At 38.3% G+C, this 25,582-nt stretch overlaps 1 protein-coding gene across 3 annotated transcripts in view; it reads left to right on the top strand.

The window, feature by feature from the left end:
* GABRB3 (gamma-aminobutyric acid type A receptor subunit beta3) overlaps nucleotides 1-25,582 on the top strand; it is a 270,888-nt gene that overhangs the window by 232,590 nt on the left and 12,716 nt on the right. For all 3 annotated transcript variants that reach the window (XM_065906527.1, XM_065906526.1, XM_065906528.1), the window contains one exon: nucleotides 20,582-20,734. In XM_065906527.1, coding sequence (XP_065762599.1) covers nucleotides 20,582-20,734 — 153 coding nt within the window. The remainder of the gene's footprint in view (nucleotides 1-20,581; nucleotides 20,735-25,582) is intronic.

Raw genomic sequence — 25,582 nt, 5'->3', positions numbered from 1 at the left:
GATGCCCTGATCTTAGTTTTCTGAATGTTGAGTTTTAAGCCAACTTTTTCACTCTCCTCTTTCACTTTCGTCAAGAGGCTCATCTTCACTTTGATGAAGGTTCATCTTTACTTTCTGCCATAAGGGTGGTGTCATCTGCATATCTGAAGTTATTGATATTTCTCCCAGCAATCTTGATTCCAGCTCGTGCTTCTTCCAGCCCAGCGTTTCTCATGATGTACCCTGCATATAAGTTAAATAAGCAGGATGACGATATACAGCCTTGACGTACTCCCTTTCCTATTTGGAACCAGTCTGTTGTTCCATGTTCAGTTCTAACTGTTGCTTCCTGACCTGCATACAGATTTCTCAAGAGGCAGGTCAGGTGGTCTGGTATTCCCATCTCCTTCAGAATTGTCCACAGTTTATTGTGATCCACACAGTCGAAGGCTTTGACGTAGTCAATAAAGCAGAAATAGATGCTTTTTGGAACTCTCTTGCTTTTTTGATGATCCAGCGAATATTGGCAATTGATCTCTGGTTCCTCTGCCTTTTCTAAAAGCAGCTTGAACATCTGGATGTTCACGGTTCACGTATTGCTGAAGCCTGGCTTGGAGAATTTGAGCATTACTTTACCAGTGTGTGAGATGAGTGCAATTGTGCGGTAGTGTGAGCATTCTTTGGCATTGCCTTTCTTAGGGATTGGAATGAAAACTGACCTTTTCCAGTTCTGTGGCCACTGCTGAATTTTCAAATTTGCTGGCATATTGAGTGCAGCACTTTCACAGTATCATCTTTCAGGATTTGAAATAGCTCAACGGGAATTCCATCACACCCAAGTAGCTTTGTTCATAGTGATGATTTCTAAGGCCCACTTGACTTCACATTCCAGGATGTCTGGCTCTAGGTGAGTGATCACCCCATCGTGATTATCTGGGTCATAAAGATCTTTTTTGTACAGTTCTGTGTATTCTTGCCACCTCTTCTAATATCTTCTGCTTCAATTAGGTCCATTCCATTTCTGTCCTTTATCGATCCCATCTTTGCATGAAATGTTCCCTTGGTATCTCTAATTTTCTTGAAGTGATCTCTCGTCTTTCCCATTCTGTTGTTTTCCTCTATTTCTTTGCATTGATCGCTGAGGAAGGCTTTCTTATCTCTCCTGGCTATTCTTTGGAATTCTGCATTCAAATGGGAATATCTTTCCTTTTCTCCTTTGCTTTTTGCTTCTCTTCTTTTCACAGCTATTTGTAAGGCTTCCTCAGACAACCATCTTACCTCTTTGCATTTCTTTTCCATGGGGATGGTCTTGATCCCTGTCTCCTGTACAATGTCACAAACCTCGGTCCATATTTTATCAGGCACTCTGTCTATCAGATCTAGTTCCTTAAATCTATTTCTCACTTCCGCTGTATAATCATAAGGGATTTGATTTAGGTCATACCTGAATGGTCTAGTGGTTTTCCCTACTTTCTTCAGCTTAAGTCTGAATTTGGCAATAAGGAATTCATGATTTGAGCCACAGTCAGCTCCTCGTCTTGTTTTTGCTAACTCTATAGAGCTTCTCCATCTTTGGCTGCAAAGAATATAATCAATCTGATTTCGGTGTTGACCATCTGGTGATGTCCATGTGTAGAGTCTTCTCTTGTGTTGTTGGAAGAGGGTGTTTGCTATGACCAGTGTGTTCTCTTGGCAAAACTCTGTTAGCCTTTGCCCTGCTTCTTTCCGTACTCCAAGGCCTAATTTGCCTGTTAACTCCAGGTGTTTCTTGACTTCCTACTTTTGCATTCCAGTCCCCTATAATGAAAAGGACATCTTTTTTTGGTGTTAGTTCTAAAAGGTCTTATAGGTCTTCATAGAACTGTTCAACTTCAGCTTCTTCAGCATTACTGGTTGGGGCATAGGCTTGGATTTCCGTGATATTGAATCGTTTTCCTGGGAAACGAGGAGAGGTCATTCTGTCATTTTTGAGATTGCATCCAAGTACTGCATTTCGGACTCTTTTGTTGACCATGATGGCTACTCCATTTCTTCTAAGGGATTCCTGCCCATAGCAGTAGATATAATCATCACCTGAGTTAAATTCACCCATTCCAGTCCATTTTAGTTCGCTGATTCCAAGAATGTCAACATTCACTCTTGCCATCTGTTTGACCACTTCTAATTTGCCTTGATTCAGGGACCTAACATTCCAGGTTATGCAGTATTGCTCTTGACAGCATCGGGGCTTGCTTCCATCAGTCACATGCACAATTAGCCCAAATTAAAGCATAGGAAAACTGATGCTCAAGAGTGTTAAGGATTTGACCAAATTTACATAGCAACGCTAGAAAGGACAGAAATTAATCCACAAGATTCCTGACAATTAGGAAATTCTGATATATTTTTTGATGCAGATTCTAAGAGCTAGTATTTTTAAGCTTTATTTAAATGATCATTTTCCACACTTTAGTATATTAATGTTGCAAGGTTTGTTGTACAAGGTGTAGGCAGTTGAGATGACAGACGATGTCTGTGGTGCCCACCCTGTGTCTTTCCTTTCTTTACCTCCCATATTAAAGGGCTGTACATTTTGATGAGCAGTGCTTTTATGCAAGTCTCTAAAAGTAGACTTTGGGAAGGGAGGCCTCCAAATTCTTAATCCAGGGACCTAGAATTGATTCATCCAATGTCCAGAAATCCTCAATGGCAAGAAGTGTGTCTCTGCCTTCTATCCGCCATGCATATGGCTGGCAGATTAGTGGCCGTGAAACTTTTCTTTTTAATTTTTACTGAAGTGTAGTGGAATTACAATTGTGTTAGTTTCTGGTGTACATCAAAGTGATTCAGTTACATATATATATATGTGTGTGTGTGTGTATATATGTATATACTTTTTCATATTGTTTTACATTATGGTTCACTGCTAGATTTTGAATATAGTTCCTTATAAAATAGGACTGTGTGTAGTATTGTGTATCTCTTAATCTCAAACTCAAACCTAATTACTCCTTCCCTTACCCTCTTCCGCTTTAGTAACCATAAAATTGTTTTCTATGTCTTTAAGTCTACTTCTGTTGTGTAAATGAGTTCACTTGTATCATATTTTAGATTCCACATATAAGTGATAGCATATGGTATTTATCTTTGTCTGACTTACTTCACTTGGTATGATAATCTCTAGATCTATGCTACTGCAGTTGGAATTATTTCATTCATCTTTACGACTGACTCAAATTTATGTATATATGTGTATAGAATCTTTATCCATTCATCTGTCGATGGACATTCAAGTTGCTTCCATGTCTTGACTGCTGTAAATAGTGCTCATGCCACACTGTTTCCCCGAATCCATTTCCCAGCTCCAGAACCTGTGATGTCTTGCCTTTGCCTGCAGCACAAAATCCAGTGTCCTTTACCGTGGATCCAGTTCTAGCTGTAACCTCTCCTCTTTAGTTTAGCTCTTAAGCATTCTCAGCACAGAGCTTTCTTTTAGTTGCTGCATTCAGCTCTTTTTCTCTCCTCCACTCACTCCTACATACTGCCTGAAGACTTTTGCCCCTGTTGCAGCCCACATTTGATGTTTCTCTTCCTCTTTTTTTCTATCCATATCAAATACATTCATCAGTGGACAGTTGAATGGGATAATAGAGTTTATATTATTTTGTGACTACCTTCTTTAACTGAACATTATGCTTGTGAAATCCATTTGTATCACTATGGTTCATTTATTTTCCTTGCCATGTGTGTGTGTGTGCGCTAAGTCACTTTAGTTGTGTTGGAGTCTTTGCAACCCTATGGACTCTAGCCCACCAGGCTCCTCTGTCCATGGGGATTCTCCAGACAAGAATATTGGAGTGGGTTACATGCCCTCCTCCAGGGGATCTTCCCAACCCAGGGATCAAACCTGGTGTCCACATCGCAGGCAGATTCTTTACCATCTGAGCCACCAAAGAAGCCCTTCCTTGCTATGCTGCTGCTGCTGCTGCTGCTAAGGCGCTTCAGTCGTGTCCGACTCTGTGCGACGCCACAGACGGCAGCCCACCAGGCTCCGCCATCCCTGGCTATACTACTGTGTAAATGCAACACAATTTATTTTTCCAAGCTATTACCTGTGAAACTTTCCGAGTAATGACACTATGAACGTTCTTGTATTTGTTTTTGTGTGCGTGTGAGTAAATGAGCACATAAATGTTGAGAATATGCATTAAAGCATCATTGTGAATGTTCAAGCTTAATGATTATGCCACCCTGTTTTCCAGCATGGTTTTACCAATTTACATTCATAGCAGTAATGCCTGAGTGTACCTTTTGCCCCATTATATCCTTGATAATAATTCACATGGAAGTCACCTGTTGGGTGCTGAGTGATATCTTATGGTTTTAACTTCATCTTTCTGAGTGCTAGCATGACTGAGCACCTTTTCCTAATGGCTCTTTGGAGATTCTCTTTTGTGAAGTACCTATGCAAGTCATTTTTGTAAATTTTCTGTCAATAATTTATTGGAGTTATAAATTCTGGATGCAACATTATACAGATTATAATGTGTTAGAAAAAATGTGCCTTCACATTGAGACCTACAGTGTACCTGGAATTGATTTTTGTGTGTGTGTGAATGTTGTGAAAGTTTTATTATTTTCCACAGGATCATTGCTCTTAGAGCAACACCTTTGTCATAAATTGTGTGTGCATGGACCATTTTGGACTTTCTTTTCCGTGCCATGGGGCTTTATTTTTCCATCTTCATACCCTTCCTTCTCTGTGTTAATTACTGTAACTTTAAGTAGAGCAGATTCTTCCTTCTCTTTCTTTTTATTTTTATTTTATATGGCCCTTTATTTTTCCATATGACTTTTATAATCAGGTCATTAATTTTTATCTTGAAAATGATTTCACTTTTTATTAGGAATATGTTAATTTAGTGAAAAGTGAACTTGTTATAATTCTTTCAGTCTGTATATATTTTATGTCTCCATTTATTTTGGTCTTCTTTAATTTGTTTCAATAGCATTTTAGTGTTTTCTGTATAGAAATCTTGTATATCTTTGTTAAACTTCTCTGTATGTTTGATACTTTCTGGTGTTATTATAGATGGTAAAATTTTCTTAATGTAATTTCTTATTTGTTGCCTGAAAAACATAATGATTTTGTATTGAATAACCTTGCTGAAGTATTTATTATTTCTTCTAATTTGTCTGAGATGGTATTTTTACCTATTCCCAAGCCCTGGAGGGTCTTTGTACACCAGGATTCCATATTTCCTCATTCTAAATTACATATGCTATTGTCATTATATATTATAATTTTACTATATTTCAAACCCTATACATTCTTATTGTTATTAGGTGCAGAAAGTTTTCATTTAGATGTAATTATAAATAACCCTCTTTTCTTTGTTATTCATTCTTTTCTTTACCTTCAGGTCTATCTGGAAATGTTTCCTTCTGGCTTAAAATAATATTTTTAAAATATTTATTAAAAGAAAAATTTTTTTATACTAAATGTTCTTTTAAAGAGATATTCTTCACACTCATGTATATTCTTATTTTTAATTTATTTTTCATTTATTTTTATTAGTTGGAGGCTAATTACTTTACAATATTGTAGTGGTTTTTGCCATACATTGACATGAATCAGCCGTGGATTTACATGTGTTCCCCATCCCGATCCCCACTCCCGCCTCCCTCCCCCTCCCATCCCTCTGGGTCTTCCCAGTGCACCAGCCCTGTAAAATGTTTTCTTTAGTGTAAGTCTCCTGGTCAGATTTCTTCAAGTTTTTTTTAAACAATCTGTATATGACTTTATATATCATGTTTATTCTTATAGGATGAATTTTACTGGTTACAGAAAGATAGATTAGCATTTTTTCCTTTTCCATTTGAAGATATGACTTCATTTACCCCAGTATCTATTGTTTCTATTTGAGAAGAAAGTTGTTGGTCTAATTGGTGCTGCTTTCAAATTAATCTATTTTTCCTCCCCTGTCTAGATACAGTTATAATTTTTATCATTGTTTTTTATTTCATTGCCATTTATGATATACCAAGGTATAGTTTTCTCTTTAATTATTCTTCTTAGAGTTTGTAGATCTTCTTGAGGTCTTTCAGCAGTTTAGGGCACCATCAACCACCATTGCTTTTGCTTCATTTTTCTCTCTTTTTCCTCCTTCCAAGATTCCAATTTCAATTCTGACAATTCCAACTTTTGGATCTTGTCACTATATCTTCTAAATATCTCACATTGCTTTCGAACTTTTTGTTTTATTTTCGCTTCATGCTTCACTCTGGAAATTTTCTTCTGGTTTTTCTTTCAGTCCAATAATTCTCTTTGTCTTTGTCTAATCTGGTAATATTATATCTGAGGAAAGTATAGATAAGATTCAAAATCTATGATGATGTTTTCTTTTTTTTCAGAGAAAATTTATGCTTTCCTCTCTCAGGCAGCTAGAGGCACTAGCAGTCCAAACTAGCTTCATTTACTTTCTGGGACTTGGTAATTCTGAGTTCAGGTTCATTCCTTGGGTATGCTTGAATCCTTCTGATTTATCTTTATATTTTGGACGGAGCTCTTTGGAATCCCTACTTGATGGTGTCTGTCTCCAGTTTTTGCTCTCTTTGTTCCATGAGTCTCAGATGTTCTAATTAGTTTCTCGTCTTTCTGTGAACTACGTCTACCTGAAACATGGAGCTCACCTCTCTCAGTTTAACTTTTCTCCCAAACCTTGGCTCAGATATTTACCAAGTTGTTATCCCTCCAGTGCCTCTAAGGAGATGTATTTAAGTTTTCTCCATTTTTTCCAGTTGTTTCCAGTGGAAGGGTTATGTATTCCACAATATTCAAACACCATAGCTTATGTTTTCACTCCTCTCTACTGTTGCAGAAAAATTTATGGTTGTTTCAATATTTAATTCTTACTTAGCTATGACTACTAGTTACATGAGAGTAGAAAAGAAGAAAATTTGGGATACATTCCTTACAATCACATTTCATAAAATATGACTCATTTAATTCTCTATTTTTCTGATAATGTTATAGAGAGGAAACACAGCCGTAGTAGTGTACTATTAAAGAAAATGTTATAAAGCTCAAAGTCAAGAGATCTGAGTCCTTGGTTGTAAGGACTGTGAAGGAACCGTGAAAATGTGAGCAGAGTACTTCAGTATCAGACAGTAAGGGGATTAGGTTAAAAGAAATACTGGGTTAAGTTCAAAACTGAGTGATGATGAAAACTTTCTGTTAAGATATGTGAATTTTCTATTCTTCAAAAATCAGCTTCCTGCATCTATTGAGATTATTAAATGGTTTGTATCTTTCAATTTGTTAACATAGTGTATCACATTGATTACTTTCCATATATTGAAGAATTCTCACATCCCTGTAATAAACCCAACTTGATCATGGTGTATAAGCTTTTTGATGTGTTGCTGAATTCTGTTTGCTAAAATTTTGTTGGGAATCTTTACATTTATGTTCATCAGTGATATTGGCCTGTAGTTTTCTTTTTTTGTGTTGTTTTTTCTGGTTTTGGTATCACAGTGATGGTGGCCTCATAGAATGAGTTTGGGAGTGTTCCTTCCTCTGCAGTTTTTTGAAAGAGTTTTAGAAGGGTATGCTCTTCTCTCAGTGTTTAATAGAATTCTCCTGTGAAGCCATCTGGTCCTGGGCTTTTGTGTTTTGGGAGATTTTTTATCACAGCTTCAATTTCTGTGTTTTAATTGGGTTGTTCATAATTTCTACTTCTCCCATTCAGTCTTGAAAGATTGAACTTTTCTAAGAACCTGTCCATTTCTTCTAAATTATCCATTTTATTGCCATATAGTTGTTCATAATAGTCTCTTAAAAGCCTTTGTATTTCTGCATTGTCTGTTGTAACCTCTCCTTTTTCATTTCTAATTTTGTTGATTTGATTCTTCTCTCTTTGTTTCTTGATGAGTCTGGCTAAAGGCTTGTCAATTTTGTTTATTTTCTCAAAGACTCAGCTTTTAGTTTTATTAATCTTTACTATTGTTTCTTTCATTTCTTTTTCATTTATTTCTGCTTGGATCTTTATGATTTCTTTCCTTACTAATTTTGGGGGTTTTTTGTTCTTCTTTTCCTGGTTGATTTAGGTGTAAAGTTAGGTTGTCTATTCGATGTTTTTCTTGTTTCTTGAGGTAGGATTGTATTGCTATAAACTTCCCTGTTAGGACTGCTTTTGCTGCATCCCATAGGTTTTGAGTTGTTGCGTTTTCATTGTCACTTGTTTCTAGAAATTCTTTATTTTCCCTTTTAATTTCTTCAGTAACCGGTTGGTTGTTTAGAAATGTGTTGTTTAACCTCGATGTGTTTGTGTTTCCTACAGTTTTTTCCTTGTAATTGATATCTAGTCTCATAGCGTTGTGGTCAGAAAAGATGCCTGATATGATTTCAACTTTCTCATATTTACCGAGGTTTTATTTGTGACCCAAGATGTGGTCTATCCTGGATAATGTTCCATGTGCACTTGAGAAGGTATATTCTTCTAACTTTGGATGAAATGTGCTGAAGATATCAATGAGGTCCATCTCATCGAATGTATCATTTAAGACATGTGTTTCCTTATTATTTTCTGTTTTGATGGTCTGTCCATTGCTGTGAGTGGGGTGTTTCCTACTATTATTGTGTTTCTGTCAGTTTCTCCTTTTATGTCTGTTAGTGTTTGTCTTATGTATTGAGGTGCTCCTATGTTGGGTGCATAGATATTTACAATTGTCATGTCTTCCTCTTGGATTGAGCCGTTGATCATTATGTAGTGTCCTTCCTTATCTCTTGTAATCTTCTTTATTTTAAGGTCTGTTTTGTCTGATATGAGGATTACTACTCCAGCTTTCTTTTGCTTCCCATTTGTGTGGAATATATTTTTCCACCCTCTCACTTTCAGTCTATATGTGTCTTTAGGTCTAAAGTGGGTTTCTTGTAGACAGCATATATATGGGTCTTGTTTTTGTATCCATTCAGCCATTCTGTGTCTGACAAAAATCAGCACCCATTTTTGATTAAAACTCTTCAAAAAATGGGCATAGAAGGAGCCTACCCCAACATAGTAGAGGCAATTTATGATAAGCCTACAGCAAACATTATTCTCAATGCTGAAAACTGAAATCATTCCACCTAAGATCAGGAACAAGACATGGGTGTCCACTTTTGCCACTATTATTCAACATAGTTCTGGAAGTCCTAGCTACAGCAATCAGAGGGGGAAAAAAAGAAATAAAAGGAATCTAGATTAGAAAAGAAGTAAAGCCTTCACTGTTTGCAGATGACATGATACTGTACATAGAAAACTCTAAAGATAGTATCAGAAAATTACTAGAGCTAATCATGAATTTAGCAAAGTTCCAGGATACAAAATCAATACACAGAAATCACTTGCATTTCTGTGTACTAACAATGAGAAATCAGAAAGATCAATTAAAGAATCAATCCCATTCACCATTGCAACAAAAAGAATTAAATATCTAGAAATAAACTTACCTAAGGAGACAAAGGAACTGTACACAGAAAATTATAAAACACTGATGAAAGAAATCAAAGATGACTTAAACAGATGGAGAGATATTCCATATTCCTGGGTAGGAAGAATCAATATTGTGAAAATGAGTATATGACCAAACACAATCTACAGATTTAATGTGATCCCTATCAAATTACCAATGGCATTTTTCACAGAACTAGAACAAAAAATTTCACAATTCATATGGGACACAAAAGACCCTGAATAAACTTCTCAAGAAGTCTTGAGAAAGAAGAATGGAGCTAGAGGAATCAATCTTCCTGACTTCAGATTATACTACAAAGCTACAATCATCAAGACAGCATGGTACTGGCGCAAAAAGAGAAATATAGACCAATGGAACTATATAGAAAGTCCAGAAATAAACCCATGCACCTATAGGTACCTTATTTTTGACAAAGGAGGCAAGAATATACAGTGGGGCAAAGACAGCCTCTTCAATAAATGGTGCTGGGAAAACTGGACAGCTACATGTAAAAGAATGAAATTAGAACACCTCCTAACACCATACATAAAGATAAAATGGATTGAACACCTAAATGTAAGACCAGAATCTATAAAACTCTTAGGGGAAAACTTAGGCAGAACACTCGATGACATAAATCAAGGCAAGATCCTCTATGACTCACTTCCTAGAGTAACAGAATAAAACCAAAAGTAAACAAATGGGACCTGACTAAACTTAAAAGCTTTTGCACAGCAAAGGAAACTATAAGTAAGGTGAAAAGACAACTCTCAGAATGGGAGAAAATAATAACAAAGGAAACAACTGACAAAGGATTAATTTCCAAAATATACAAGCAGCTCATACAATTCAATACCAGAAAAGCAGACAACCAAATCAAAAAGCGGGGAAAAGACCTAAAGAGACATTTCTCCAAAGAAGACATACAGATGGCTAACAAACTCAGGAAAAGATGCTCAACATCGCTCATTATTAGAGAAATGCAAATACAATGAGATATCACCTCACACCAGTCGGAATGGCCATCATCAAAAAGTCTACAAACAATAAATGCTGGAGAGGGTATGGCAAAAAGGGAACACTCTTACACTGTTGGTGGGAATGTAAATTGATACAGCCACTATGGAAGACAGTATGGAGACTCCTTAAAAAACTAAGAATACAATGACCCAGCAATCCTGCTCCTAGGCATATACCCTGAGGAAACCAAAATTGAAAAAGACACATGTATCCCATTGTTCATTGCAGCACTATTTACAATAGCTAGAACATGGAAGCAACCTAGATGTCCATTGACAGATGAATGGATAAAGAAGGTACATATACACAACGGAATATTACTCAGCCATAAAAAGGAATGCATTTGAGTCAGTTCTGATGAGGTGAATGAACCTAGAACCTGTTATACAGAGTGAAGTGAGTCAGAAAGAGAAAGATAAATACTGTATTCTAATGCATATATATGGAATCTAGAAAAGTGGTTCTGAAGAATTATTTACAGGGCAACAATGGAGAAATAGACATAGAGAATAGACTTATGGACATGGGAAGAAGGGAGGAAAGGGTGAGATGTATGGAAAGAGTAACATGGAAACTTACTTTACCATATGTAAAACAGATAGCCCATGGGAATTTGCTTTATAGCTCAGGAAACGCAAACAGGGGCTCAGTATCAACCTAGAGGGGTGGGATGGGGAGGGAGATGGGAGGGAGTTTCAAAAGAGAGGGGATATATATATACCTATGGCTGATTCATGTTGAAGTTTGACAGAAAACAGCAAAATTCTGTAAAGCAATTATCCTTCAATAAAAAATAAATTAATTAAAAAAATCAACTTTCAAAATACTAGTTTGCTTCACAATTATGATTATAAAACAAATGAAGCAAATTATAAAATTTTTTGAACTCTGCATGTCACACCCTTAAAACATGCACTTAATTTTCCATAGAGTCCATTCATGAACTCTGTGTTTTGTTTTATCCTAAACTAAAGCCCATAATCAAATTATTATGCATGGGGTGTATAAATAACATCTACTGTAAGTCTAGTACTGATATCATATGAAATGTTAGAAGAAGGAATTATCATCCATATCTCATTGTCTTTTAAAGTCCAGAGATAAATTCCCATTATTTTTCCCCCATTGACTTTTGTTAGAAGGATCCTCAGAGACAAATCACCTGTGCTTACTGGCCAAGTACTACTAATCCCTCAGTGCAAAATAGCTGAAGTAGATAAAATTCACTCTCAGCACCAAAGGGGAGCTTAAATATCTCATCTTGTTGCTATGAAATAATTTTCCTTTAAGGGCTCCTGACCTACAGAAGCCAGATTTCTTCAGAAATGCCCAACACCTCCTTTGCAAAAATAGCTCTTGTCTAACTTCATCTTTTGGAATTGCTTTTAAGACTTCCACACAATTTTTAAAATATGTTCAATAGTAAAAACACTTGGATTACAGAGTCCTGGGCACAGAAAGCACGATAGAGGAGAGAAAGGAAAGGAAAAAATAACTTGCTTTTATTGAGTGGGTATTTGGGGCCATTTAGTATGTTTGGGGGCTTCCCTCATGGCTCAGCTGGTAAAGAATCCGCCTGCAATGCGGGATACTTGGGTTTGATCCCTTGGTTGGAAAGATCCCCTGGAGAAGGGAAAGGCTACCCACTCCTTATTCTGGCCTAAAGAATTCCATGGACTGTATAGTCCATGGGGTCACAAAGAATCAGACACGGTTAACCGACTTTCACTTTCAGTATGTTTGGTACCAGTGAAGTACATGTAGTAGGTATTCTTTTTTTTATAACAGAGTTCTTAAGATGCAATTTATATACCATAAAATTTAACCATTTAAAGTATGTAATTCAGTTGTTTTTATTGTATTTACAGTTTGGTAATCATGACCTTCCTCAAATCAATTTCCAAATATTTTCATCAGCCTCAAAACTCTGTACTCAGTAGCAGTCATTCCTCATTTATCCCAACCTGCTTCCCTTAACCCTATGGGTAACCACTAATCTAATTGCTGTTTCAATAGGTTTGCCTATCCTTTACACTTCATTTGAATGGAATCATACACTGTATGATCCTTTGTGTCTGGCTTCTTTCACTAAGCATGTTTCAAGGTTCACCCATGTTGTGGTGTGTATCAATACTTCATTCCTTTTTATTACTGAATATTACATTCCATTGTATGAATATATCATGTTTTGTTTAATCATACATAAAGTTGATGAATGTTGGGCTCTTTCCACTTTTTGGCTATCAGGAATAAAGCTGATGTGAACATGCACAGGTTTTTCTGTGCATGTAAGTTTTCATTTGCATTATGTATGTACTTAGAATTGCAATTGTTGAGTCATATGATAACTATCTTTAACTTTTTGAGGGAGTGCCAAAGTAGCCATACCATTTAAGTTCCCCTAGGCAATACATGATGGTTCTAGTTTATCCACAATCTCGCCAATGCATATTATTGTCTGCCTTTATATGTATGTGTGTGTGTGTTTATAATTTCATTAATTTACTTTTGGCTGTCTTGAGCCTTCCTTCCTGCGCTGGATCTTTTCTACTTGTGCCAGGCAGGTGGGTTCTGCTTTCTAGCTGTGACACATAGGCTTCAGCAGTTGCAGCACAAGGGGCTCAGTAGTTTTGGCTCCTGTGGGTCTCAAGCACAGGCTCAGTAGTTGTGGTGCACAGACTTAGTTGCTTTGCAGCTTGTGGAATCTTCCTGGATCAGGAATCGAATCCATGTCTCCTGCATTGGAAGGTAGATTTTTTTTTTAAACCACTGAGCTACCAGGGATTGTAGTCCCTGTCTTTTTGATTGTAGTCATCCTAATAGTATGAAATGGTATCTCACTGTGGTTCTGAGTTGCATTTCCCTAATGAGTAAGATATTGATCATCTTTTATGTGCTTACTGGACACTGGTCTTATCTTCTTTGGAGGAATATCTGTTCAAGTCTTTTGCCCATTTTTAAATCAGGTTGTTTGTATTTTTTGTAAACTTTTATACAGTCTGGATACAAGTTCCTCATCAGATACATGATTTGCAAATAATTTCTTTCATTCTGTGGATTTTATTTTCATTTTCTCAATAGTTTCCTCTGCAGAATAATAGTTTGTAATCAATGCAGTAAGATTTATCTATATTTTTCCTTTTTCATTCACTGTATCCATGCCCTAATTTTACACACAGGGAAACTAAGGATCTGAGATGACAACCAACTTCCTAAAGGAGTATCCCAAATAAACCCTGAGCCTGAACCTGGATCTCTCAGATGTCCCTGATCTTTGCTCCAGAGTCACAGGACAGACCATTCCAGCTTTACTGTGGAGATCAGAAAGAGAATTATTGCCTGACTGAGACAGTCTTTGAAAAAGTTTGTTTTTCCTCTTTCTCTATTTCCTGTATCTACTTTCCTTTATGGAAGTTTTGAAAACATTTTAATTTAGGTGACTGGTAAGGCAGCGTGAGAAAATTAGGAGCACCATTTTGAACTTTAGGTTGTATTATACAGTAAAAAAAAAAAAAAAAAAAAAAGGAGATAAGTGAATGAGACAGCATCATAAAGACCCCAAGAGCATCCCTGAGCTCCCAGGCAAAACATTGCACAGTTTCCTAGGCAATCCTGGGAGAGCCCCCTTGGTGGCTGCCTTGGAAGGGGACAGAGATATGTAGGTAGGCCAGCTCTGCTGCAGTTGTCAAAATATCACCTTGTGACTTTATAGATACATTTGAGTGGCTCTTACACTTGGCAGAGGTGATATGATACTCTGCATCCATATTTTTATGAATTCTTCAGCAATATTAATGCCTTAGAAAGTTCTGTTAATTTAGGCTGGACAAGAAATCCAGAGCCTTGTTTCTGGCACAACTTTTAGTGCATCTGGGGAAAAAGGGTTGAGATCAGCATTTCAGCAGATAGTCTTGCCAAGGAAGCCCTGAACTGGAACAATGCACGTGTGTTCAGGGACTGCACCTTTGTTGGCTCAGCGTCTACTTGGGAACCTAACCACATCTACATTGCCACACAGACTTTAGAGCTTCTGTGCCTTTTCTGTTGTAATTTGTAAGCTTCTACTGCTCTTTTGAAGGTTATATTTCGGTGCAGCTGGCTCACTACTTTTCCACTTTAAATGATCAAGCCACTTGTGATCATTTGAGGAATTTTCTCCACAGATAGAGGCTACATCAGGATATCTGTTTTATCAGTGTCAGGACCTTGCCCAACAGAGACTCTGCATTCTTGAAGATGCAGACCAAATGGCAAAACCTTTGCCTGGGGGAGGGTTCGGGATGGGGGGACACGTGTACACCCATGGCTAATTCATGTCAATTTATGGCAAAAACCACCACAATTTTGTAAAGTAATTAGCTCCAATTAAAATTAATTAATTAATTAAAACAACAACAAAAAAGCCTTTGCCTAGAAGAATAGGTCTTGACATCTCTGAAGATTCTTGTGATTATTAACATTTTGAAGTCTCTATCTCATGGCATCTTGAAAGGCTTTTCTTCATTTGACTATGTTGGACCCTTTACCTTGAAGGCTCTTATCCTCTGCCTATGAAGACTCTTATTCAACCAGGAGTTTCTCAGTGCAGATGATGCGAAACCTTTCCTAAATTTTGTGCTCTAGAATATGTAGTGTAGCCCTTACCTCTGGTTTACAGAGGCCAGTTCTATATGGGTCTTTCTCTGACAGATTGGGAGCTAGTTGAGAGCATAGACCATCTTCTTATTCATCTTTATTGTTTCCTCCACTTAACATTCCCACCTGGGAGATTAGGAGATTGGAATTGTGGGGGAGGACAGGTGGTGAATCCCTAAGAATTTTTTTAATCTGAAAGTGTATTTCATGTTTAAAAAACAGTGTATTTACTCAACACATAAGAAAATTGTATATTTTCTTACTTCTATGTTCTGTGTTAAAGAGTATCTTGGTGAATACATAATTTGAGATCTGAGTAGTATTTCCTTCCTCGAGGTCACTAATGACCCTCCAAATGTTTGGCTATGCTGTTATATCACTGGCCTCCATGTTGCCCAGGGTAAGTGTTCTCAAAAGCATATCAATTGTACTTCATTGCATGGGTATCAGTCTTTGCGTTGTAGGTGACAGTTTCCCTAAAGAAAATGTACTTTGGAAAATGTTGAGAAAGTTGACTCAGAAAATGGAAAGTTGGGGAATATGGTAGATTACACTGTCATTCAAAAAATGTTTGCTGCAATTCCCAGGGAGAGGATTGAACTTTTCTACCTTAGTGACATAAAGATTGACAATGAGACTTGCTCTGGGGAATGAAATGTGATGGGAAGTACACGTGGCCCTTCTTCCACAGTGTCCCAGCTGCCTTCCAGAGAGGAAGCTGAGTGTCTATGGAGCACAAGAAAGAAAAAACAAATAAATCTTTTTTGTAAAGTCACTGAGATTTAAGGGGTCTTTTGCTACTACAGCATAAGCCAGTCTATCCTGATGGAATCAGATAACGTTCCAAGTAGAGTGGATATAGTGAGAAATATCCGAAGCATAAAGTTGCAAATGGTTAGTAAAGGCATGAGATCACTATGAAATTGCAAATTAAGGTCTGATATTGAAGGTACTTCAGTATAAATGTTGAAGGTGGCCATAGGATTTCAAACCAAGATTTAATAAAATTACTGACTGTTTTGAGTATTAAACTTATTAAATAAATCAAGCATGCCTATTTTCATTCTTTCAGCACACAGCATTTGTTAATAACCAAAGATGCTTTAGACATTTAGCTAACCATGACAGTATATGAAAACTGTCTCACAAACTCTGCCTGGGAGTTTATTCATCTTACTAAGGAAGATCTTATCTTGGTAAATGTTAACAATTATAATTTTAAAGAGGAAAGAAAATAGCTCAAGACGGTTATTACTTACATTTGGAGGGAGAAAAGGATTTATGGGAGATGTGGCATTTGACCAAGGCCTTGAAGTATGGTTAAGGAAAGACATTTCTTAAGGGGAGAGCAAAGGGTATAAATCAGCAGAGGCAAGAAATGTGGGCAATTATTTTGAGGCAATAAAGATACTTCTTGGCTAGAAAATGTTATGCTTAATACAGAGGCATGGTGTAAAATAAAACTAATGTTAACTTGGAAAACATTTTGGAGAAACTAAAATTCCCAGGTGACTATTTTGACTTTTATGCGAAGCAGCATAAGATGTTGAATGTGTGATGATTCTGCTTTTGAAACACGTGCTAAGCATGTGGTGCCAGGGACCGGGGGTGTCAAGGCCCAGGCAAGGCTCTGACCTGGCCCACGGGCACATCATATCTATAGCCACATAGACATGGAGTATATTATAAAGCAACAGAGTATATCAGATCTGTCAGTGGAAGCTTTATTTCACAAATGGTGTTGGAAAACTTGGTTAGTTGTTTGTGGAACAGAAACCAATGTGCATGTTCACTTCATGTCAAACCCTGAAATAATCACCAACCCTCAAAATAGGGTTGTAGTCAGTTGTCTGTTGGGAACTTATCTAAACCTAAAAACAGGTTTTAAAAATTGAAGGGAAAAAATAAAAGGGATAGACTCAACTATATACAAAAATGTATGTTTTTATATGTCCCTCACCCTACCCTATTACAAGTTTGTAAATAACTGGGAAAATGCTTTCAGAGAATACAAGCAAGGATTAGTATCAAAAGAAATTGAATGAATAGATAAAAACAGTAAGAGGAACAAAAAATGAGAAAGATGAATGAATGATATAATTAGATTATTTATAAGGTTAAATAGTTAATAGTTATAAGGGTAAACTGGAAAAAAAATCAGTTTTCATTCCAATACCAAAGAAAGGCAATGCCAAAGAATGCTCAAACTACTGCACAATTGCACTCATCTCACACACTAGTAAAGTAATGCTCAAAATTCTCCAAGCCAGGCTTCAATAGTATGTGAACCAAGAAATTCCAGATGTTCAAGCTGGATTTAGAAAACGCAGAGAAATCAGAGATCAAATTGTCAACATCCACTGGATCATTGAAAAAACAAGAGAGTTCCAGAAAAACATGTACTTCTGCTTTACTGACTACCCCAAAGCCTTTGACTGTGTGGATCACAACAAACTGGAATTCTTAAAGAGATGGGAATACCAGACCACCTTACCTGCCTCCTGAGAAACCTGTATGCAGGTCAAAAGGCAACAGTTAGAACTGGACATGGAACAACAGACTGGTTCCAAATAGGAAAAGGAGTACGTCAAGGCTATATATTGGAACCCTGCTTATTTAACTTATATGCAGAGTACATCATGAGAAACGCTGGGCTGGAGGAAGCACAAGCTGGAATCAAGAATGCCGGGAGAAATATCAATAACCTCAGATATACAGATGACACCACCCTTATGGCAGAAAGTGAAGAAGAACTAAAAAGCCTCTTGATGAAAATGAAAGAGGAGAGGGAAAAGCTGGCTTAAAACTCAGCATTCAGAAAACAGATCATGGCATCTGGTCCCATCACTTCATGCAAATAGATGGGGAAACAATGGAAACAGTGAGAGACTTTATTTTCTTGGGTTCCAAAATCACTGCAGCAGGTGACCGCAGCCATGAAATTAAAAGATGCTTGCTCCTTGGAAGCTATGACCAACCTAGACAGCATATTAAAAAGCAGACAAAGGTTCATCTAGTCAAAGCTATGTTTTTTCCAGTAGTCATGTATGGATGTGAGAGTTGGATCATATGAGAAAGCTGAGCACTGAAGAATTGATGCTTTTGAACTGTGGTGTTGGAGAAAACTCTTGAGAATCCCTTGGATTGCAAGGAGATCCAACCAGTCCATCCTAAAGAAAGTTGGTCCTGAATGTTCATTGGAAGGACTGATGCTGAAGCTCCAATATTTTGGCCATCTGATGCAAAAAACTGACTCATTGGAAAAGACACTGATGCTGGGAAAATTGAAGGCAGAAAGAGATGGGGATGACAGAGGATGAGATGGTTGGATGGCATCACTGACTCAATGAACATGAGTTTGAGCAAGCTGAAGGAGTTGGTGATGTACAGGGAAGCATTGTGTGCTGTAGTCCATGGGGTCACAAAGAGTTGAACATGACTGAGTGACTGAACTGATAAGATTAAAATCTGGGGAAAAAAAGCATTAAGACGTAATCAATTTAAAAAAGTGATTTGACAAATTTTTCCCAAGGAAATTGGCAAAAGGATTTTTTAAAAATATTATGTAATATTGTTAAGGGGCTTCCCTTGTGGCTTACCAGTCAAGAATTCCCCTGCCAGTACAGGAGACATGGGTTCAATCCCTGAATTGGAAAGATCCCCTGGAGAAGAAAATGGCAACCCACTGCAATACTCTTGCTTGGGAAATCCCATAGACAGAAGGGCCTGGTGGTTACCATCCATGGAGTCACAAAGAGTCAGACATGACTTAGCGACTAAACAACATGTAATACTGTTGTTTACAAAATGAGACAGGCACTTCTATAAAGTACTCATAGTGACATGTTCTCTGGTGTTGTTCTTTTGCAAACTAATTTGGGGCTATGTATCAAAAGCCTGCAACATTGGCCTAACGATTCCTCTTTTGACACATTCATTCTAAGGAAATAATTTTAAATATAATGAAAGGACTCTGCTCAAAGGTATTCCTAAGAATATTACTTAAAGTTTTGCAACAATGGAAATACCCTAAATTTATCACATTCAGGAAAATGTATTTATAAACTATAGAATATATGTGTATATATTTGATGGAAAATTTTTAAACTGTATATGTAAGTAATTTGTAATAAGGATGAAAATGTTTATGTTATGGTAACAATACAATATATGCATTTGATCAGAGTTATATAAAATAAACTATACACACATACAAGCACACGAGAGATTGGAGAAAATTTCCAGATTGTCAGCTTTTAAATGTGTGCATTAGGCTCTTTCTTTTCTCCTTTATATACTTTTGGCTGAAAATGTGGTTAATGCTAAAGTAGACGCCTGGAAATTAAAGTCTTTCATTTACTACATAGAAGAAATAGTCATATGAGCGAATCAGACTGGAAAAGGGATCGACTGTAGTGACAAAACCAGAAAGGAATGTGAAGTCAGGAAAATGCACATATTTGGAGGCAGGAGGGGAACGTGAGCCTGTCAGGCTTGGAGCAGGAGGACGGCAAGAAAAGCGAGGTCTCCTGAAACTCTGGGTGGGTGAATCTCAGGAAGAGAGCACCACCCATCAGTGAAGGTGGGAGGGGAGGAGGCAAGGAATCTGATGAGTAGGGAAGGCTGACCTTCCAGCAGCCTCAGTCGAGTCCAGAAAATTAGGAGCTGAGCGACTTGAAACTGGTAAAGTCGATTTTTGAAATGGTCAGGAAGAAAGGGAGGCCATACATGCCTGCTCCCCAGCGAAGAACCAAAATCAGACAGAAAAGGTAAATGTACAGGTGGCATGGCAGTGGGCTGTTTCCTCTCTGCACTGGCGGTGGCGGTGGGGTTCACGAGTGTCTGAGTGGAATGTACACAGTAGGAGGTTAACCCTGGATTCAATACAGGAAAGCAGACCGGATGCTTCTTCTCAGCCCTCTTTGATGCCTTTCCTGTGGTCGGAGCAGAGCATCTCAGATATGCCACTACCCTCTGTGCCTCTCACGCTCTTGGGGAGGGGGTCCCTGAGCTGTTCCAGGGGGTCCAAGGTCAGTGCCTCAGACATCTGCACTGTTGCTCTAGATGGGCTGACGGAGGAGGACTGATAGAAACCATTTTGCTCAGTAAAGCCTTGAGCCAAATCTCCGCTATTTACAGTGGAGGAGGAGATTATTAGTTGAAAAATAAATAAGAGAGTTGTCACTATTCGAAATTCTAAGCTAAAAACTTTCCCCGAGTTTTCTCAGGGACAGTTTTCAGCTGAGTATATAAGAGAAGAGTAGCCTCATCATGACCTCATATGTAGACTGAAAATCTTTCATCTCCCAAGTTCTCAATGGAACTTAGGTGGTGGAGGCAGGTTGCATGGTTGTGGACCACCCCTCCATTCTGGGCTTTTCAAATGCATGCTGTTGACCTGTGGAAGTCAAAGCAAACTCTCTGTCTGCTGTGTCTGATCTCCAGTGTAATCCCTGTCTGTTTACCGTAGGTGCCTACCCTCGGCTCTCACTGAGCTTTCGGTTGAAGAGAAACATTGGATACTTCATTCTCCAGACCTACATGCCCTCTATCCTAATTACAATTCTCTCATGGGTGTCCTTCTGGATCAATTATGATGCATCTGCGGCTAGAGTTGCCCTTGGTATGTGCTATTTTTAAATGATACCTAAAATATAAAGTCACCATATCATTACAATATGAAGGGAGTTCAAAGACTATAGTTCAACTACAATTTTTGACATCGTGACACCAGTCTTGCCCATATAGTCACTTTTTATCTTGAAATACTAATTTCATGCATGATTCCCTTGATGGGTTAATTTAATTATAAGGTTCAAATGTGAATTTTCATGCCCATGAAAGGGAAAATATGCTTGCCGAATATTTGCATAATAAAACTGTTTTTGACACTAATTTTAAAGCAAGGATTAAAATTAAAGCAAGGATTAAAATCCTGTTCAAAATCAGCCTATGGCCCAGAAAGGAGACTTGATTAATTGCACATTCTTTTTTAAGTCAGAAAAATAGCCAAATGTTATATACCATATCATTGGAATTACACAAATGAATGAGCATTAAAATATGATACTAAATTCTGAGTTGTTCTCAAGAGCTCTAGTGATCTCTTCTGGCCATTGGTCTCTTAACAATTGGATTATTAGCTGATGTACAGTATATATTATGTGTTCCACTATGATTTCTAATTTTTTTTTTATTATTAAGGCAAGGCTTATATTTTCAGAAACATTATTTTCTTGAACTAATTATTATGAAACTACATGAACCAAATATTCATTTAAATACATTTTAGGTAAGAACAAAGTTGAAGAGCAGTTGTCCAATTTATACCTTATATGGGTAGGGTTGAGTTTAATTCCTGGGAGTGAAATAATTAATAATACCTTTCAAAATTGATAGAAAAGAATTAAAACAATTCTGCTTGTAAGCCTGCAGAAAAGCATAAGTATTCAGGGATCTGGTTGTCCCTCTTTCTTACTTTTTCTTTTTACTCTCTCTTCCCAGAAATTTAAGTTGCTTAGCATCTTGCTTCCAAGGGAATGTGTGTACATGTGCATAAGTGGATATCTAGCTTAGACCCACAGACAAGTGACTCACATTGATTCAGGATTAGATTTTTTTTCTAATGAAATGTAACAGCAGCTTAAGAAACTTAGGTAACTAATTCTAAAGTGTTAGGTGAATGTAAAGACACTTAGAGAAGAATAAAGAATCAAAAAATTAAAAGTTTTGTAGTAACAATATATTTCTGATGGGTTTGGAATGGATTCCCTGGTGGCTCAGCAGTAAAGAATCAGCCTACAATCCAGGAGACACGGGTTCAATCCCTGGGTCAGGAAGATCCCCTGGAGAAGGGAATGGCTATCCATGCCAATATTTTTGCTGAGAAAAGTCCCATGGACAGAGTAGCTTGGCAGGCTGCAGTCCGTGGGGTGGTCACAAAGAATCAGACATGACTGAGCGTGCACATGCACACTGGTAAGGGAAAAATCTCCTGAAAATATCTCCAGGATTTTTTATTGCCTGCAGAGGTTACCCTGTAACATCAGTCCTTTCTGTGGTGTCCTTTCTGTAGCTTTTGCCTTTTTCGCTAATGTTACTAGATCGCTCTTTGTTAAGCTAATTTCTCTTATCACCTGAAGAATTTACAGCTAAAGTGAATTTGCAGGGGCAGATCCAAATTTGGGGAGCTGTTAGCTTATTAAACTTAGGAAACTCTCTTTAAGAAAAAGAATATACAGACTTCCCAGAACACCTCCCGAGCCTGTAAGAATCCTGTGCTAGAGGAGATCAGAAGCTGCGGCTTCCTGAGCTTCCAGTGACTCTGCCTCAGAAAATCCATCATTTTTTTTAGAAAATCAGAGAGATATGAGTGCCTAAGAACCAGAATTATTCGGCATCATCAGAAGTGAGGTGTACTGAAAATGCAAATTCCTCAATTTTCTATATGTATGTATGTTAGTTGTTGCAGTTGTGCCTGACTCTTTGTGACCCCCTGGACTGTAGCCCTCCAGGGTCCTGTATCCATGAGATTCTCCAGACAAGAATACTGGACTAGGTTGCCATGTTCTAATCCAGGGATCTTCCCCACCCAGGGATCAAACCTCAGTCTCTTACATCTCCTGCATTGACGGGCGGGTTCTTTACCACTAGCGCCATCTGGGAAGCCCTCTCAATTTTCCAGATGATACAAATTCTATAGCTCCTAAATGGTAAATATCTTCCACAGCACTAAATAAATAGTCTACCTGGAGTGGGTTAGAGTGGACATAGCCTCATTACAGTATATGAAAGTAGATTCCACTTTTTCTTGACAACCTGGCCTTGTTGCTATAAACCTCAGTCATGCTTCTGTGGATTTGGGGGACAGAGGAGTGATTTGCCCAGATTTGCTAAGGTATTATGCCTGGAGATGTGCTGGGTCCTGGTGAATATCAGAAGTCTGGGAGCCTGGCATGAAAGGCAGAGTGAAGGCATTTGTTAGTGTTAGGTGGACCTGAGTTTAGAGGTCCGGAAGGCAGCTGTGGTTTCCAGGCTTCAGCGTCTGGCCCAGTAGACATCTGGCAGGTCCAGCTCTGAGCATGGGACTCTGGCCTGTCTCTGTCCCAGCTCCTGCATGAGACAGTCTTTGAGCCTGGGTCTGCAGTACGTGGAAAATGACAGCACAGAAACTCTGTTTGACTAAGAAAAAAGTATATCATCAGGTTATGAACTCTGAATAACACCAAGAACAGTAATCATGCTGCAACTTATCAAATACTCAGGTGCCAAGTTTTATGCAAGCCCATGAAAATGGTTACCTGACCCATGAAACAGAAGATTCACAGCCCAGTGGGTGGTGTTCGCATTTTACAAAGAAGGGCGTGAAGTCCAGAAAAGCTAATCAACTGGTGCAAAGTCATATAATACTGAGTGTCACAAGAAAGAGTTTAAAGCAGCTGGTCTGACTCCAAAGCTCTTAACCACTACAGGTGATTTCTACATTGTCAGTAGTCAGTGTACAGAAGAGTTCTTTGGCCTATTACATTGTAAAAGTGATGGATGTTTTTAAAAGCTCAGCAAAAATTATTTTTAATCATTCTTATTGAGGGATCTCTCAAAACCTTTAAGATGATAATGTCCTCAGTGCCCCTTGGAGAGGCAAGGACCATGGTTTGGGGCTTTTATTGGAGAACAACACAACCCCGCCCACTCCACATGTCCTGTCATATACTACATCCTTTGAAATGCTTCGAGTGCTGTTTGCCTTCATCCTGAGTGCCTGCATGGTGGTGAGTGCTTCCTGCTTCTAAATGAGGTCTCAGAGGTGCAGGTCTGCACGGAGCGATGCTCAGTGAAAACCTCCCTGCCACACCCCTCTGGCTCAGGGCACTATTGAATTTGGAGTCGTCAGGGATTATCTCTCTACTTGAAGCGAAATGCTGACTCTTCACCCAGCTGTGCTGCACAGAGGTTCTTGTGCTTTGGGATCTTATGCCTCTGCTGCTGCGTGTTGGCACCCACATCCATTAATCTGTTAGTGCTAGAAGCCACCAGGCTACAAAGTTGGGTGTTGTAATTACATGGTCTTCCTCAAAACTGTTGGTCTTTCTGGAAGTGAAAATTTATTTTAAAATAATTTAGGCCACATGATTTGGGTCACAAAGGAGAAAAATGATATATCTTTAGATCAAATGATATAAATTACATTTTTATTTCACAACCATCTTTATAAATGTGGTTTTCAAATATAATATTTTATTAACATACTATTAATGAGAAATAATTCAAGACTAATAATTAATAAGACTTAACATCTTGGTAAATGTATGAAGAACAGAGAAAGCACCACTTGGCTATCTCCCATTCTGCCATTGAACAGAATTCGCTTAGAGAGTGAAAGTTCAGGGTGATGCTGCCAGGAATTGGGTCTCCTGCCAAGAAACTGGAGGCTACCGGAAAATATATTTTTCTGTGATGCTGATAATGATAACATTTCCTGTTGTGAGTGTTAACAGTACCAGCTACTGGTAGTCTATCACCATGGTGTTTACACTTCACAGCAGCTTTAGACAACCGTTGTGGACCCATCAAGCTCACTCAAGTCCTAGCTGGGACATGATGGAGCTGGGCTTTCAGCCCAGGAGCATGTGGTTCTATTACTCAGGCCGTGAACCACTGCATCTCACTGTCCACAGTTATCTTGATGGGAAGGAAAACAGTACAAGGAATTAGAGACTGAGGAGCCTTTCAGTCTAGGAGGTCATGTGAGCCCAAAGTGGAGAGCCAAGGGCACTCACCACGAAACCTTCCTCTTACGGGGTCCTTGCCCACTTTCCTCAGACCAGCTTTGCCAGGCTGAGTGCTCTTGACACGTGCTGGCCGTGCCTGTGCTCTGTTCCTTGAGCCCACTTTCTGGGGACATCTACTGAGGCCTGCGTTGATACATGTCCACTCAGAGCAGTCATCTGGAAAGCCAAAGCAATGACTAAAGCAAAGCACTTTCCAAAGTCCATTTGGAAGGAAAAAATAAGTTACGGTAGCAGCATTACAAAATTTTGGATAATAGTGAGAACACCTGATTTTGTAGCATCTATGTGGGGTTTTGCACTTCTTTGTAAACTGTAATTATGCCATTGCCATTTTCAAAATTTAAAAGTTCCCAGGTGCACATGTATTTTATGTTAAAGAGGAGTCTTAAAATATTCTGACATCTTTGGTTTCCACACATTCATTGGCAACCCTGGTTTGTAGTCAGACATGAACATAGGTCCTCTGCTCCTTGGTTCCCTCATTTCCTCCTACCGGCAGCTCAGCACTTGTGGACAGAAGTCTGGGCTTGCTTCTCCAGGAGGTCCCGAGTGAGGGGAGCCCTGAGCTCTGGTGCTCCTCCAAGGGTGGGATGGGAGTCTGGAGGGCATCAGATGAAGATGCTTAACAAACCTAGCCCCTAACTCCAGGAGTTGAGTGGGGCTCCAGGGGGCTCAGAGAA

The sequence above is a fragment of the Muntiacus reevesi genome, chromosome 15, assembly GCF_963930625.1.
Source record: "Muntiacus reevesi chromosome 15, mMunRee1.1, whole genome shotgun sequence".
Classification (NCBI taxonomy): Eukaryota; Metazoa; Chordata; class Mammalia; order Artiodactyla; family Cervidae; genus Muntiacus; species Muntiacus reevesi.
The sequence above is the reverse complement of the archived record's forward strand: the minus strand, read 5'-3'. Positions and strand labels throughout refer to the sequence as shown.